Source organism: Neoarius graeffei, chromosome 23 (assembly GCF_027579695.1).
Source record: "Neoarius graeffei isolate fNeoGra1 chromosome 23, fNeoGra1.pri, whole genome shotgun sequence".
NCBI classification, from domain to species: Eukaryota; Metazoa; Chordata; class Actinopteri; order Siluriformes; family Ariidae; genus Neoarius; species Neoarius graeffei.
Genome location: NC_083591.1, coordinates 46,423,764 through 46,441,663, shown reverse-complemented (window position 1 = coordinate 46,441,663; position 17,900 = coordinate 46,423,764). Strand labels below are relative to the sequence as shown.

The 17,900-nt window shown below is 39.6% G+C and overlaps 1 protein-coding gene across 2 annotated transcripts; it reads right to left on the bottom strand.

The window, feature by feature from the left end:
- Window positions 1-1,819: 1,819 nt before the first annotated feature.
- Window positions 1,820-17,432, bottom strand: si:dkeyp-68b7.12 (rho GTPase-activating protein 30). 2 transcript variants are annotated; one of them, XM_060906268.1, is made up of 15 exons: window positions 17,293-17,432; window positions 16,089-16,316; window positions 15,917-16,054; window positions 14,641-14,743; window positions 14,396-14,540; window positions 12,981-13,063; window positions 12,769-12,876; window positions 12,512-12,642; window positions 10,735-10,894; window positions 10,206-10,300; window positions 9,997-10,068; window positions 8,662-9,372; window positions 8,420-8,586; window positions 7,551-8,245; window positions 1,820-4,816 (listed from the first exon to the last, which is right to left on the bottom strand). In XM_060906268.1, exons 3-15 carry the CDS (start codon window positions 16,002-16,004, stop codon window positions 3,262-3,264), a joined length of 4,113 nt encoding a protein of 1,370 aa, XP_060762251.1. In that variant the 5' UTR covers window positions 16,005-16,054; window positions 16,089-16,316; window positions 17,293-17,432; the 3' UTR covers window positions 1,820-3,261. The 2 variants fall into 2 exon arrangements, with proteins under 2 accessions (XP_060762251.1, XP_060762250.1); XM_060906267.1 differs by having other exon boundaries at window positions 15,917-16,316.
- Between the last annotated feature and the right edge of the window lie 468 nt (window positions 17,433-17,900).

Below are 17,900 nucleotides of genomic sequence, written 5' to 3'. Positions count from 1 at the left end.
CCAAAAAGAACATTGCTGCTCGTCTGCACTTTGCTAAAGATCACATGGACAAGCCAGAAGGCTATTGGAGAAATGTTTTGTGGACGGATGAGACCAAAATAGAACTTTTTGGTTTAAATGAGAAGCGTTATGTTTTGGAAGAAGGAAAACACTGCATTCCAGCATAAGAACCTTATTCCATCTGTGAAACATAGTGGTGGTAGTATCATGTTTTGGCCCTGTTTTGCTTCATCTGGGCCAGGACGGCTTGCCATCATTGATGGAACAATGAATTCTGAATTATACCAGCGAATCCTAAAGGAAAATGTCAGGACATCTGTCCATGAACTGAATCTCAAGAGAAGGTGGGTCATGCAGCAAGACAATGACCCTAAGTACACAAGTCATTCTACCAAAGAATGCTTAAAGAAGAATAAAGTTAATGTTTTGGAATGGCCAAGTCAAAGTCCTGACCTTAATCCAATCGAAATGTGGAAGGACCTGAAGCGAGCAGTTCATGTGAGGAAACCCCACCAACATCCCAGAGTTGAAGCTGTTCTGTATAAAGGAATGGGCTAAAATTCCTCCAAGCCGGTGTGCAGGACTGATCAACAGATACCGGAAACGTTTAGCTGCAGTTATTGCTGCACAAGGGGGTCACACCAGATACTGAAAGCAAAGGTTCACGTACTTTTGCCACTCACAGATATGTAATATTGGATAATTTTCCTCAATAAGTAAATGACCAAGTATCATATTTTTGTCTCATTTGTTTAACTGGTTTTCTCTTTATCTACTTTTAGGACTTGTGTGAAAATCTGATGTTGTTTTAGGTCATCTTTATGCAGAAATATAGAAATTCTAAAGGGTTCACAAACTTTCAAGCACTACTATAGACTGTATAAAATCAAGTTCAATGATTTCTCAGCAGCATTATTTGAACACAATCAGTTGATGGCAGAATGGAAGGAGGCAGTTCTTCTGGAGAATGCATGCACCCATGTCTATAGATAGAACCCATGTTTCAGTTTTCTGAAAGGAATAAAGATTCGTTTCGTTTTAAATATTTGCTTTGTTTGCCGAAAACGAACCACATCACGGCCTACAAAAACTCGCCATCCAATCTGCAGAAGCATCTTGAGGTATATAAATGTTTTATTCCAAGAGAAAGCTTGCAACAAAGTTGTCTGTGCTTTTAGAGCTAGCGATAACATGACAATAGCTATGCAGTCTGGTTAGTCAAATGACTTTCTATGGATTCGCCCGCCAAGTTGCCGTCGCCTTGTCCACGGCTAACATTAACACATAGCTAGTTAACTTGGACATTGTTAGTTAGCATGTAAAAATGGAGTTACACTAACATGAATAACGTTAACTTATCTGAAGTCCTTTCAGAAATATGTTTCAGCATAATCTTGCCAAATAAACAGAATGTAAAAATCTTTCTTTTTGAGAAGCATTAACTACATACCCAATATGATTTAGAGTTTGAAAAGAGTTTGCTAGCACGTCAGGTGGAGTTTCACTGGCTAGCTAGCTTAACGTTAAACCACCATGATGGCACAGCATGCGTTCGTTTTGTGAATTCACATTTCTGTCTTTGGTAACGGCATTAGGTTGTGGCAATAATACAACGATGCGTTGACAGAAAATGTACTTTTAATACGTAAGTATTTTTAAAAGCAAGTACTTTAGTACTTAAGTAAAAATTTGACTGTACAACTTTCACTTGTATCGGAGTAACATTTGACCAGTGGGATCTGTACTTTGACTTAAGTAATGAAGTTGGGTACTTTGTCCACCTTTGGTAGTAACCGTATTCATATTTGGACTGGAAACCTTTTCACTTTTATAAGGCAACTTTATTGGGTATTAGAAGACAATATGCCTTTATTAGAGGGTAATTGTCTAAAATTGATACATCATATAGACTATTATATAAACAAGCCTGTATATGAAGTTACACACGAAATGTAAGGCAATCATGTTTTCCACACAGATTTTTGTGTACATTTTCCAATATTTCACTTTTTTTTTTAACAATATAATACTGTTTTCTGGATCTCAATCACTGCATTTACACAGTAGTCTTTTTAAACATTAATATACAACAGACTACACACAAATGCTGTAGATTATTTCTGGGCAAAATATAAAAGTATTCATTTGTGTCCACAGTCACTGTGTAATTCCAGGTTAGAATGAAAAGGATATGATTAAAAAAAAAGTCAACTAAATATCCATTCATCCGTTATCCGTAACCGCTTATCCTGTGCAGGGTCATGGGCAAGCTGGAAGCCTATTCCAGCTGACTATAGGCGAGAGGCAGGGTCATTGCAGGGCTGACACATAGAGACAAACAACCATTCACATTCACACTCACACCTACGGTCAATTTAGAGCCTCCAGTTAGTCTAACCTGCATGTCTTTGGACTATGGGGGAAACCAGAGCACCCGGAGGAAACCCATGCAGACACGGGGAGAACGTGCAAACTCCACACAGAACGGCCCTTGTCGGCTGCTGGGCTCGAACCCAGGACCTTCTTGCTGTGAGACGACAGTGCTAACCACTACATTGCTGCCGTCAAATAAACAGCAAATTTCAATTGTATTGTATTGTCATCTCATCTCATTATCTCTAGCCGCTTTATCCTGTTCTACAGGGTCGCAGGCAAGCTGGAGCCTATCCCAGCTGACTACGGGCGAAAGGCGGGGTACACCCTGGACAAGTCGCCAGGTCATCACAGGACTGACACATAGACACAGACAACCATTCACACTCACATTCACACCTACGGTCAATTTAGAGTCACCAGTTAACCTAACTGCATGTCTCTGGACTGTGGGGGAAACCGGAGCACCCAGAGGAAACCCATGCAGACACGGGGAGAACATGCAAACTCCACACAGAATGGGCCTTGTCGGCTGCTGGGCTCAAACCCAGGACCTTCTTGCTGTGAGGCGACAGTGCTAACCACTACATTGCTGCCGTCAAATAAACAGCAAATTTCAATTGTATTGTATTGTATTGATATTGATTTATTAATTATTAAAATGACACTGTATAAAAATAATACAATAACATCATAATAAATGGATAACACAGTAAAGTGCAAGCACTTATTTCCATTGTGGTCCAAAAATCCTGTGAGAATAAAAATGTTTGTTTGCCCTTTTTTTTTTTTTTTTAAGTTTACTTAGCCTATGTCAAATTTGAAAGAAAAAAGAAAAGATAAAAGTCTATAAACATCTTATTTTACACATTCATACACTTTTAAATGTCAGTCAGTTTTCTCTTCTTCCTCCTCTTTCTTTCTCTGGCTCAGTCCCTCTTTCTGCTCACTCCTTTCCCACTGTAAATCAACGAATTTGTCTTTTTCTATGGATTCCTTCTCTCTGCATCTTTTACCTGTTGCCCTTGCAACAGCTTCATCGAAGCACATACTAATGCCGCTGGTTTTTACTGCCTCCTTGTCTAAATCCTTCTGTCCATCCTTTCTCAAACTCCCTCCATCCCATGTCCCTCTCCTTTGCTTCTGTTCTTCTTTGTCCTGTTCTATCTCTCCTTCCAAACTATGGAACGACTTTGTGTCCTTCAGCTGTTTTTTGACCTGACCTGCTTGGTTTTCCTTAGACGTCTCCCCGTCTGTCCCTGTTCCTTTTTCTTGCTCTGTGTTGTGATAGTCATGGTTTTGTGCTACGTCCTCTATTTCTACATGTTGGTCTTCTTCATTTTCGGTTTCTTTCTTTGGAAGCCCTCTGTCTGCATGTTGTCTCTCAGGACATGTAGGCTGTAAGGGTTTCTGTTGTCTTTCAGTGTCTCTCTGTTGAAACTGTTGTTTAAAAGCTGTGATTTTGGAATACTGTGGTTTAGGTGGTACAACGGGAACGGCTTTCACTTGGTACAGTTTGTGTTTGGATATAATCACTGTCCTGCCCATGCCTCGCCCAAACCCTGTACCTCTTCCTCCATCTCTATCTTTCATTCTTGGAGGTCTCAGTGGTCTCTCCCTATCTGATGTAGGAGGATCTTCATGTTTCTCTTCTCTCATGCTGTCCTTCTCATTGTCACTCTGTCGTTCATTGGTATCCGCAAAAAGCCTGTCATCTTCTTCACTCAGCTCTTCAGGAACACTTTCCTCTTTTAGTTCTACAACGCCTTCTAAATAACAGTTATTCTGAGCCTCAATTTCCTCCTCTACGTCATCCTCCTCCATTTGTTGATCGTTCTCTTCCCTTCTGTCACTGTCTTCCTTCTGCTTTTCAACATCTTCATCTTCCTTCTTATTCTCTAAATAAGTCTGATCCTCTTCTGGAACCATATCATTCCTTTTTCCCATCTCATCTATATCTGCCTGATTTGTAGGACCCTCAACATTCTTCTCTCCCTCAGTGTGCTCACTTTCCATACTCTCTTCCTTTATAATTGTATTTTCTTCTGTCTCCCTTGCGTCTCTCTCCACCTCTCCCTTCTCACCAACTTCCCTTTCCTCACTCAGCACCACACCTTCTAGCTCATTCCCATCTGTCTCTTCTTGGAGGATTATTTCTGCTTTCACTGCGAGTTTGTCAGTCTCAGTTTTATTTTGAGTGATCTGTAATTCAGGGGTTGTCACGTCTATTATCGTCTCCCTTGTCAACGCAATGTCAACACAGCTATCAGTACTCTCCTGTAGACCATCAGAGCTTGCGGATTCCTCAGTGATAACAGGATGAGTTGTACAGGATGCCTCAAGAGTTCCACTGTTGCTTGTTTCCACTGTGGTAGAAGGTGGGTTTGGATGAAAATAAGTGTCCTCTTGGTTTTCATCTTTTGTGGAACGACTGTCTTTGTGACTGTAAACATAAGGTAAAATGTCAGACAAAGAGTATTTAGCTTCTACACACTCCCATGAAAGGAGTTGTTTGTCATTTTTAGAGCCCTCCAAATGAATTGCAATTTCAGGGAAAACATTGACCAGCAGTCCCCCTCATATGTCCCTACTTCATATGCTGAGACTTCATAAGGTACTTCGCGAGGTATCTTTTAAGGAAACGAGGCAGAGCTCATTTCCAGGCCAGAAAGTATCAAAAACTAGAAAAGCACTCGGAGAGCGCAGACCTCCGCCAAGAATCCTTTTAAAAAATCCGGGATCCAGAAGGTGATCCGGATCACCGCCAAAATTTAATGGATTGTTACTTGTGCCCAGTCACACCTCTGGAAAGAATTTCAGAGCAATCTGTTCATTACTTTTTCTGTAATGTTGCTAACAGACAAACCAACCAACCAACCAACAAACAAACAAACCAACGCTACCAAAAACATAACCTCCTTGGCGGAGGTAATAATAATAACTAGAATGCATTTCTGGAGAAAATGCAAAAGTGTGCTTGCTCAGGTGCGCCGCCATGGCGACCCGGCAAGAGAGGCGACCGCACGCCCACACAACAAGTTTTGTGTCAACACGTGAAAGTTTGGCCAAGACACGAGGCGGATTCTCATACGGAGATGACAGGCTGGCAAGGTTCTTTACAGGGACATCCCAGAGCATCACTAACATGAAAATTTAGATGTAATTCTAAATCCGTAAAGAGACATGAACCAAAACACGTTTTTGCTCATTGTGGTGCCCCCTAGTGGCCAAATGACACCAAATTTGATGAGTATACATGAACTGGTACCGAAAGTCATCTCAACAAATATGGTCTTGATAGGTCAAAGCGTTTCTGAGATATGAGCCAAAATACATTTTTGCTAATTATGACGCCTCCTAGTGGCCAAATGACACCATATTTGATGAGGGTAGTTTGGATGGTGTCCAAAGTCATGTCACTAAATATGGTCTTCATATGTCAAAGCGTTTCCGTGATATGAGCTCACTTCCTGTTTGGTGGCTTCGCCATCAATTTTGATTGGCTGCCACGGGCGAACGCTTTGACGTATGAGAGCGAAACGAATATCATTCATTAGGCATGGACTGGAGATCATGTGTGCCAAGTTTCGTGATGATCGGACAAAACATGCGGCCAGTGTCACTCTACCTTCACTTTGGACAAAATTCAAAATGGCGGAAAATGTAATTAGGCGGAGAATGACGTCATAGGGTGCATTGGAATCGTCTAGCTCAAAGGATTCCAACGGCACCAGACTTATGAAAATCAGACATACGGATCAAAAGTTACGTGCATGAACGCATGTAAGACTGTGATCAGTTGGTGGCGCTACAGCGTGAGACGTACCAACATAAAACTTGATGAAATCAATCAGGGTCCACTCCTCTATCAGTGTACCAAGTTTCATTACTTTACACCTTACAGTTTGGCCTACAGAAGGAAAAATCTGTTTTTTTGCGTCGCACGCCCATTCATTTCAATGGGGAAAAAATTAATCCTTTAAAAAAATCCGGGATCCAGAAGGTGATCCGGATCACCGCCAAAATTTAATGGATTGTTACTTGTGCCCAGTCACACCTCTGGAAAAAATTTCAGAGCAATCCGTTAATTACTTTTTCTGTAATGTTGCTAACAGACAAACCAACGCTACCGAAAACATAACCTCCTTGGCGGAGGTAATAAACAAAGCAGCACAATTCATTTCATGCTAACATTTTCTAGTGTTCTCAACTAAAACAAAGGTATTAAAGGAGAACTGAAATCATTTTTAAACTTGCTTTATGTCTTAATTAATGTGTTATTCAATTACGTTTTCGGTATTGGCAACTAATTGCAATTAAATATTATACTTATCAGCCTATTTGGTTTTTAGCCATGTTGAATTTAGTTCGTTTGGTCCACGGCAGGCGTCACTTACCCGTGCGATCTTCACAAGACTTGTGCGAGACTTCGAGACATGAACTGTCAGCCAGGTGTTAGTGCTGCCATTTTGAAAACTGTTTTCCAAACGAAATATTGCACAAAAACGAGTTTAAATGACGATTACTGCCTACTTTTTTGAAACTTTCCTGATTGCTATCAAAACGAACAAAACTTCTGGCTTGATTACGTCAGCATTCGAAAGAGGGCGCGCGCGTCTTTTGACAACGTTGGCAGATGTTGGTCACTTTGATTTCCGCTGTACGTTTTACTTCCGTCCTACGATGTCTCGCACAGGTCTCAACGAATCTCGTTTACGGCCATTGCTTTGACACGTGGACTGATATATTACATAGCATATTTCAAACACTCATAACTTTCTGTAGACAAAATAGCGAATAAAAATGGATTCCTATATTTAATAAAATGAGATAAATAGAATTTTGATAATAAAAAAATTTGCCTTCAGTTCTCCTTGAAAAATTGTTCTATTTAGTGGTGTCATACAAGTACTGGGTTTTTTTTTTTATACCCTTAAAAAGGTTCCTCTAGGGTTTGGTTGATTAAGGGTTCTTCACTTCCTGAAAACGCCCTACTTGAAACCTTTTCTGAAAGTGAAACTCTCTGTTGTAGAATGTTTAAGACAAAAGATCTTTTGGGATCTCGATTTTTTCTTCTCCCAAGAATGTTTCTTTAAGCATATTTTTTCAGACCGCAACTTTTAAACACCACGGGCCACATTTGGTATGTGTGTGGGGGTTTTTTGTGAGCTACTTACCTGCAGGTGAGTGTTTCGTCTTTGCTGTCAGTACTTTCCATCTTTTTATTGTCCTCTTGAATTGGTTCATTTACATTCCCAAGCTCTTCTGAGCCACTTTGATCTTCTCCATCATTCTCTATGCTTCTGTCTTCATTCTTGTTCTTCTCCACATTAAAATGCTCTGTCTCGAAAGGAAGTGGGCTGAGATCCTCTTCATTTAAGCACTGATCAACAGCATTACTGGCTCTCATTTCCATATCAGTTGATAGACTCACAGGGAGTGCATCTTGAATGTCCTCGGGTACGGTGTGAGTCTCATTTAAACACTCGGACTGGTTCGTACTGTGAGAATCTACATTGCTCTTAGAGTCTAATGTGATGTTTTCGAAACCTGTCCAGTTCAACCCCTGAAAATGGGACTCAGAAGGTAAACTTTTAATGAACATGTCCTCATATTCATCCTTGTCCAAATCACTGCTATCTACATCATCACTAGGCCCTGAGTAACAATCTTCATCAGAGGAAAAGGATAGAACTGGCTGGAAAGGATAGGATTTATAAGGAAGGCTGTGTGATTTGTTTGGCAGTGGCATGCTTATGTGAGCGGGCAAGGAGGTTTCCTTATGAGGGTAGCTCTGTGATGGACTCTGATTATCTTCCTCTTCATCCTCTTCCATTTCAAAGGCAGGGGGCTCCACTGAGAACTCATTTAGCTGGGAAACACCACAAAATATGATAAGATTGCAAGAGACTCGTGGATGTTATTAGAAAAAGATTAAAAATAATAAACTTAAGCATTAATAAGGTAAAAATAACTGTTAGCCAAATAACATTCTGGCTTTAATACAGAATTGAGGACAGACAGATACATTCTATTACACATATACCTGATTTGAGGTGGGCATATCCATCAGGTCCAAGAATCCAAAAGTGTCCTGGAAATCCAGAGGCAGCTCATGGTCAGGGTCTTCTTCTTCTTCCTGACATGGGACATTGAGGCCCTCATTTTGACCCCCATCTCCTTTAGGATACTGTGCCACTCCTCCTTTCATGACTGAGAGAACAGCAAAGATGGATTTAACTTCGTTCTGAGATGCATTATATCTATAAGTCTAGTTCATCCTCTTACCCATGTAGTCTTGTCCATCTATGTCTTCATTGAGCGAAGGTCTATTTGTGGCATGTTGTCTCTCATTTGACACATCTTCCTCAATCGAATATTGATCCTCTTTGCCTTTATCTCCAGACTCTCCCCTCTCCTCAGACCTGGCCTCCTCTGACGCTCTGTCTTCCCTTTTAACTTCTTTCCCCACATCTTCTTCACTCAAGATATCCATCTTGTTTTCCTTGTTGTCATTCAGGCTTCCGGTCTTCCTATCTGTTTGAACTTTCCCTTCATCCATTTCTGTTTCCTTCTCTTCAGGATTCTCTTCTTTGTCTTTCTTCGTCTGTACTTCCTCATTCTGCCCCTGCCTCGGCTCTTCCTCCTCAGTTCTGCCTCCATGCAATACCCCCAGTGCCAGCCCAGAGGTTATGTGAAGTGGAACAGTCACTGAAAAAGGCCCAGAAATGTGCATTCCTGCACGACGCTCTGCTTTGCTAGGCGTCACTTGACACGGTGATTGTGATTTTTCTGTGTTGGCCCCGGCCCCTGGATCCAGGCTCCTATAAGTACCCTGAGCCCCGCCCCCTCCGCTCACCATGCTCACACTAGCCCCACCCGTGCGCCTGTATGTCACCGCATATCCACTAGATACACCCCCACTCCCGGAAGTCCCACCTTCTGCAGTTCCAGAAGGCATGGCTAAAGGAGATAGGTGTGGAGAACCGTGCCTGGAATCTGAAAAAGAAATGAAGAAATACCGTGTTATATCAACGTACTGGGGCAGCACGGTGGTGTAGTGGTTAGCGCTGTCGCCTCACAGCAAGAAGGTCCTGGGTTCGAGCCCCGGGGCCAGCGAGGGCCTTTCTGTGCGGAGTTTGCATGTTCTCCCCGTGTCCGCGTGGGTTTCCTCCGGGTGCTCCGGTTTCCCCCACAGTCCAAAGACATGCAGGTTAGGTTAACTGGTGACTCTAAATTGACCGTAGGTGTGAATGTGAGTGTGAATGGTTGTCTGTGTCTATGTGTCAGCCCTGTGATGACCTGGCGACTTGTCCAGGGTGTACCCCGCCTTTCGCCCGTAGTCAGCTGGGATAGGCTCCAGCTTGCCTGCGACCCTGTAGAAGGATAAAGCGGCTAGAGATAATGAGATGAGATGAGAACAACGTACTGAAAATATGAATCAACTAACAAGAAGAGGTCATGATTGATCAAAAACTAATGCACCATTTTACTCAGGTGACTCTTTAAAAATGAAAAATAACCTGTTAAAATGGAAAATGATAATTTTTTCCTAGCTACTTTTTAATTCCTCAAATGAAATTTCAATAGAAAGAGAAATTGTACTATAGATCTTATATATACCTTCCTGTGAGTAAGGTCCTGAGCTCAAAGAGTCCATACTTTTAGCAGGTCTTAGAGTGTTCTTCTCTTTCTCTGTACAGATAAGTCCAGGGATGAGGGATTAATAAGATAAGAGAGCAAAATTTGCACAAAGAATTGACAATATAGTGTAAAATGATTATGATGATATCAACATAAAGGTTAAAAAGTATGTCAGGAAGTGCTCTTACCCTTGGGTGCATACTTCTTTTTGCGAGGATCATGGAGTCTCCCGCCTAAATTGAAGATAGATTTCCATTTTCTGCCTTTTAATGATCCCTTCCTCCTGAAAGAAAGGAACGAGAGCCAGTGATGAACACATTTTTAATACTGTTTCAGAAAGGGCATGCTGTTTAACATTGTCTAAATTAAAAAAATACTCTATAAAATATGGAGGTCCACATGAACAGTCACTAAGAGAATTAACTACTTTTAAAATCTTAGTTGGTCTCTTTATAACACATACTATGGGTACTTTGCTTTGTGCACAGGAGCAGTGTCATGCTGGAACAAGTTTGAGCCTCTTAGTTCCAGTGGAAGGGAAATTTTAATGCTACAGCATACAAAGACATCCCATATAACGGTGTGCTTCCAAGTTTGCGGCAATAGTTTGGAGAAGAATCCACATATGGGTGTGATGGTCAGGTGTCCACTAACCTTTGACCATATAGTGTAGATTACATAAAAAAAGAGTTTTGTCATTGGACATTTGAGTCTTACTTGTCTGTGCCATCAATGATGGCATGGTAAGGTCTCATGGGCGGAGGACCGTCTCCAGGACTTATGTTGCCTGGATATGGCAAGGCCTTAAAGAAGTGGTCATCCTGGCTGGCCAGTATGGATGGTGAAGGGAGAGACTTCCTGCGCTCTGCAGTTGATCCTGTGGAATCAATTACCAAACAATAATTTGAAAAAACATTTCAGGAATATACAGTTGCAGTCAGAAGTTTCCATCCAGGGACATGAATGTTATGGCAATATTGGGCTTTCAGTGATTTCTCTGAGCTGTTCTTTTTCTGCGGCAAAGTGATTGTATAACATACATTTTTAATAGAAAAAAAGCCCAAGAATTTGGTGCACAAGTTCTAATTTATTTTGGCTTTTCTGAAATCAACACAGGGACAAAAATATACATACAGCACACCTAATATTTGGTTAAATGTCCTTTAACAAGTTTCACCTTGACCAAATGCTCTTGGTAGCCATCAACAAGCTTCTGGCAGAACTCTGGTTGGATATATGACTACTCTTCAAGGAATAATTGGTAGAGTTCAATTAAATTTGTGTGTTTCCTGCCACAGACCTGACTTTTAAGCATAGTTCACATATTTCGATAGGGTTGAGGTCAAGACTTGTTTTAGGTTTAATGTCAGCCTGCTTTATCCATTCCATGACCAGCTTTGATGTGTTTGGGGTTATTGTCCTATTGGATTACCCAGTTGCGCCCAGGTTTCTGATAGTTTGAAGTTATGCTGAAGAATTCTGAGTTAGTCCTCCTATTTCATTATTTCATCTACTTTGTGCAAAACAGGCCCAGAGCATGATGCTACCACCACCATGCTTAACAGTTTGTACAGTGTTCATCTGTATTTCTGGACATTGTGGACAAACAACTCAATGTTTGTCTCACTTGACCATAAAACTTCCCTCCAAAAGGCTTTTTCTTTGTCCATATAGTCAACTATAAACTTTAGTCAAGCTTGAAGTTGTTGATTTTGGAACAGGGGTTTCTTCCTTGAATGACAGCCTCTCAGTCCATGGCCATAAATGTTGCTTGACTGTAGATAGTGTTTCAGTAGTTTCCAGTTCATGGCAGTCTTGGTGGTTCCTAGGTTGTTCCTGAACATCCAAACCAGCTGAGGGTGACAGTTTGAGTCTTCTTGCCAGCAAAGTGGCCTGGAAAAGTGGCTAAACCTCCCAATAACTTGTACTTATGTACAATTGTTTGAACTGATGATCTTGCAATCTGCAGTTGTTTAGAAATGGCTCCAAGAGGCATTCCTGAGTTGTGTAACTCTATGATCCTCTTTCTCAGATCTGCACTGAGCTCCTTGGATGAGTTCTATCAAACAAACCCTTTTATGTTGGCACAGAGAAGCTACTAGCTGTAGTCAATTATGATCACTAACAGGAAGTTAAGAGGCCTTGGCAAATTAAAGACATTTTGGAACTTTCAGCACCAGTGAATTAATAGTCTATTTGGGCGTATGTAAAAATTTTGGCCCTGTGTCGATTTAAGAAAACCCAAAATAAATTAAAACTTGTGCACCAAATTCTTAGGCTTTTTTTCTACTAAAGGTGTTTGTTGTACAATCATTCTGCCACAGAAAAAGAACAGTTCAAAGAAATAATTGAAATCCCAATATTACCATGACATTCATGTCCATGATGACATTCATGTCCATGTATGTAAACTTCTGACTGCAACTGTACATTGATTGCAGGTGAAATGTTAAGACAGGCGTTAAAATAAGACACGGATCATTTGACCGAGTACCTGGTTCAAGATCCGATTCAGGAAACAGCTGAGACACATGAGTCAGAATAAATTCCACCACAATGGACTGGACGCGGACCTCCATGAAAGCTGCAGTGCCGTTAAAACCAGATGCCTCAATGTCTTTCGATCTGTAGTTAACCACAGAACATGTTAGTAGATATCATGTAACTGTACAAAAGATTTCATTGATTCTCTCTCTCTCTCTCACACACGCACACACACACACACACACACACACACACACACACACACACCTGAGGAGATTGGGAGCCCACACAATGGCAAGATTTCTGGCATGCATGTTGGTCTGATGAGAATATTTAGCCATTCGGACTAAGTGTTTCATCAAATATTCCAGAGTTCTGCAGGAAAACACAAGTAAGCCCCAGAAATGAACAAAATGACTATTACAAATTTTCAGTTGTTTATTAACTAAGGTTTATGCCAATCAGGATAGTGTGCTTACCGGAAATGGGGCTGTGGCAGCTCTTTCAGCACTTCCTTGATCTTCACCAATCTCTCATCCTCTAACTGAACAGCCACGGCTTCCTAACGAGTTTACACATGCAATTACAGATAAAGGCTACCGTAAGGATTTATAGATAACTAAATATAAATCAGCCCATCAGGCCATTTGGTGGAAAGAACATCCAGTGGATTTTTTAACTCCCACAACATACTGAAGTATTGACCAAATTATAATGATACACCAATGACAATCCCCCATAATGTATTCTGATATTTGTTGGAAATACGGAGTAAGGACACTGTTTTGCCCGAAGGAGCCTCCATCTGTCTTCTTTGTTTGTGACCGCTCCAAAAATAGCACCTTTTGTATTCTCAAATTTATTCTGCATGTGATTGTGTGTGTGTCTGGTGCCCAGTTCATTGTCTCCTTGTGCCTATATAATTTAGTCTTTGTGTGAACTTTGAATGAATTCTGTGGGTGTTAGATATGATCTTACTTAACAATGCTAATAAATAAGCTTTATATTAATTACCAGATCATGTGATACAAAATTAGCTAGCTAGTACTATAAGTTCATTTTAATTTTGATAGTAATGCTACTTTTTGACACAGTAACTGTTAAATAAAACAATTGAGAATATGTTGTCTGTTTAATTAAGATGTAAACTGGGCCTCAAATATTGAAATCTTGCTCATGTTTACCTGTAACTAGTAATTAGCAAGCTGCCTAGCTAGTCAAAATAAAACCCTTTCTGGGCACCTTACTGGAGGTGCCTGCTGATAAACAATTTCCAATTCATACAGTGCCTTGCAAAAGTATTCATCCCCCTTAGTGTTTGTCCTGTTTTGTTGCATTACAAGCTGGAATTAAAATGGATTTTTGGAGGGTTAGCACCATTTGATTTACACAGCATGCCTACCACTTTAAAGGTGCACATTGTATTTTTTTTTACTGTGACACAAACAATAATTAAGATGGAAAAAAACCCCAGAAATCTAGAGTGTGCATAAGTATTCACCCCCTTTTGTATAAAACCCCTAAATAAGAGCTGGTCCAACCAATTCACTTCATAAGTCACGTAATTAGTTGATTAAGATCCACCTGTCTGCAATCAAAGTGTCATATGATCTGTCACATGATGTCTGTATAAATCAACCTGTTCTGAAAATATTAAAATGGTGCCATCTTTTAAAGCTTATCTCGTAAACCCAATAACGTTTCAGCAACACCAGAATGGATATAAAATCAAACATTAATTGATCAGTCAGGAATAATAATCACCTGATCGAGTTTTTTCACCATGTATAAAGAGAAATCTGAAAGACTTTATCCACATCTGAGAACAATGGAATGGTGTTTGATGTTACATCTTTGTGGATTAGTGAAATCATTGTTCAGGTGTGATACCTACAGCAAAGTGGTCATACAGTTGGTATGTGAGCAGTGGGTTGGGCAGCTCTCTGAAGTACGCCTTACAGAGGGAACTGACACAGTGAATGTCCTGCAGATACACATCTTTATACAGGTCTGGAGATCCCTCACTGTCAAACTCTGACCTGTGGGGGAGACACTAAAAGCTCAAACAGCAGCCTTGAGTATAATGCTTTAAAGTGGAGACTGAGAATAAACGTGAACAGATACTTCATGTACACAGACCTTAGTTTCTGTGTGTTGGATGACACTCCAGACAACCTGTAGATCCCATCAACGATGCCTTTCTCTTCAATGAATATACTGCAGCTGCGTAGTACATGAGGAACTGTCAGAGACAGACAGATGTTTAAGGACAGAGAGAAAAGAGTGAAAGAGAAAAAGAGGTGAGAATAGCTGGAATACAGGTATTTCGACCAACAGTAGGATTTAAAGGTTTGAGTCCTCTACCAAAACCTGTTCATATTTTATCAGTTAACAGAAACTTTTATTTTACAAATTACAAACTTATATTTCCACAAATAAGATACTGTATTTTCTTCAATCCACAACGTTTTTAAAAGTTCGTATTTAAGGATAATAAAGCCAGAGCAATAATAAGTAGTGAAGTATTCTGTAAAGACAAGTTTATTTAACATTTAGAGAAGGAGTCTCCAGTGTCTGTGTATTTTTCTCTTAACATAAAGGGTGAGAAAAAGAGAAATTGGTGAGGGAGTTAGTGTTTATAGTTACTATAAGATTAGTGATAATAGGAACATGGAACTATTTGTTACCTCCACCAACTTTGTTGGAGAAAGTTATGTTTTTGCCTGTTTGATTGCCTTTTCCCAACGTAACTCAAAAAGTAGTGAACAGATTTGGATGAAATTTGGAGTACAGCGTTAATATTATTGTGGGTTCAAGTGATTTGATTTTAATGTTGATAATATGTGGCTTGGCAAAGGTATGCACTCTACTGAGTGCCCTTCTAGTTTTTCAGATGTTTCGCAACCTTAAAAGTCATTCTTTATTTAATAATAATAATAATAATAATAATAATAATAATAATAATAATAATAATAATAATAAACGTAATTGTTGCCAAATGGCTGTGGTGTAAGAGGAATAAAACACTTCAGGACATACTGTTGTTGAAAAATAATCAACTTCGGAGTGGTAACAGTAACTCTAATTAGGAAACTAATAGGAAAGGTAGATAGTTACAAGAGTTAGGAAAATACGTCTCACATTCCCACATTTATGTCCTGGGTGTGTATTATTGCACATTTTCAACTGTTGAATAATAAATATAGCTTTTGATAAATGATTTAGAGTTTGTTCTATATGTTGGCCTTAATTAATACTTCACAATGGGACTTGGATGAAATTGGCTCATGAGGAATATTGGTCTGTAACTATAGCAACTATAACTGTAGTCATTTTTTATTACTACATTTATTACAATATAAAGGACAATACTGATAAATAATATTCACTGATTATACTGATAAATAATACTCACTTTCTTGACTGGTCGCAGCTAAATGCTCCACCAGATCACAGCCAAACACCTTCTCTTTATTCCCATATTTTTTTCGTCCTCTCTTCATTATGCACCGCTTCAACCACCAGTTTTACATCCAGGTGTGTGTGTGTGTGTGTGTGTGTGTGTGTGTGTGTGTGTGTGTGTGTGTATTTGCTGTTGTGCTCTTAGTGATATGTGACACCAAAACCACTCATGATGATGATTATATGGAATATGCAGTGTTTTTTGGACCTGAGCTCTAACAAACTTTTACTGGGTTTATTACACACTTGTGCTTCTGCTACATTCTGTATCACTGTAATGTAAATCTCATATTTCACTCAAATCTGACTTTACTGAAAATTTTTCAGTTGCCCCAGAGCTGGATGCTTGTGGCCTGTACAAAACAAGTAAGACAGGAAATATATTAACAGCATTTAAATAGCTGAAAGTGAAAAAAAACCAAGATGTGTACGATCACAGAGTGCATATACAGCCATAATTACACAGAACAACCAGTCTTGGTTGCTGTACTATGTTGATGAAATATATACATTTTATTTTATTTCCATCCCAAATACGTACTGAAGGTCTATGTATGGAGATCATCAGTGTGAAATACAGACTTACGTTTGATTACACCGACACTTTTTAATGCAGACTTTTGCCCAGAATGTCAATATATGCACACAATCATTGTAAAATAACTCTTATGTCTAAATAACACAACTTTGATCTCCTGGTGCCTATGCTGCAATGCACACATGCTGACTACCAGCAATTAAAACTCTACAGAGTCGAAATTCTCACATTGGTTATCACAAATCTGAACTGTGGACCTGTCAGTTGATTAGGATTTAACTGCAGATATGCACCCTCACTCTGAGGACCAAGGATAAGCATGCGGTGCCACTGTCTCTGCTTCCTACTTTTATGTTGTGTGAGATTTGAGTGTTATCAAGGCCACACCCTCACGATCTGTCTCACTTTTACTATCTGTTCATTAGAAAACATCAGGACAAAACATCACTTTTTCAACACTGGCTATATCACTCAAGCTCTTTGTTAAGGAAGCTCTCGTCATTTTTACTTTTTTTGTCATCAGACATGGCCACGATGTTACATTTTGTCTGCCTTTCTCTTTCTGCTGTACTGTGCACGGAAATGAACAACCTCAGTGTAAGGCCTGCCTCTCCCTGTGCATCAGGCATATGGTGTCAAACAACGATCAAATCTCTCTATAATACACTATTCTTGACGTAAAAGAAACCCTCAGCCGATGACCCCCCAACACCTCCAACATCAATAGTGCCAAGTTGATTTTAAAAAGCAGCAACTAAATAAGAAAAAAGACGTAACTTAACCGTCCTTACCTTGTTCACTCCACCGGCACAAGAAGCAGCCCCAGTGAGCATCTGTGACGCAAGAAACCACCAAACTTCCCTTACCGACTTCCTGACTTCTTGGTCTCACTTTTGACTTAATTCTCCATTTTAATCCTCAGGATTAATCTTCGTATGTTGTATGTATATACTTACGTATATGCATTATGTCTGCTTCTATATCTCTCTAGCTACTGTATCTATGATGTGAAAATTTGTCTTACTGTACCACAGGAACTGAAAGTGATACATAACAGCCATTGCTGTAAGCTATACATAATATATATATATATATATATAATATATATATATATATATATATATATATATATATATATATATATATATATATATTTAAAGTGTCATAGTGTACAGTTCTTTGTTGGTTCCTACATCAGACAGCACAAGACACTTTATGTAAACTTTCCATTTTTCCAGTTACTTTCCATTTTGTTTTTGTTTTATAAAGAATTATATGTATAATAGATACATCAGTAAGATTTCTGGGAGTTCATTGTTCACTAGGGTCCTTTTAGGCTCATTTGTGTCTTCTCCACTGTAGGTCATCCCTAATGACCAAAAGTCATGATTTTTGATGT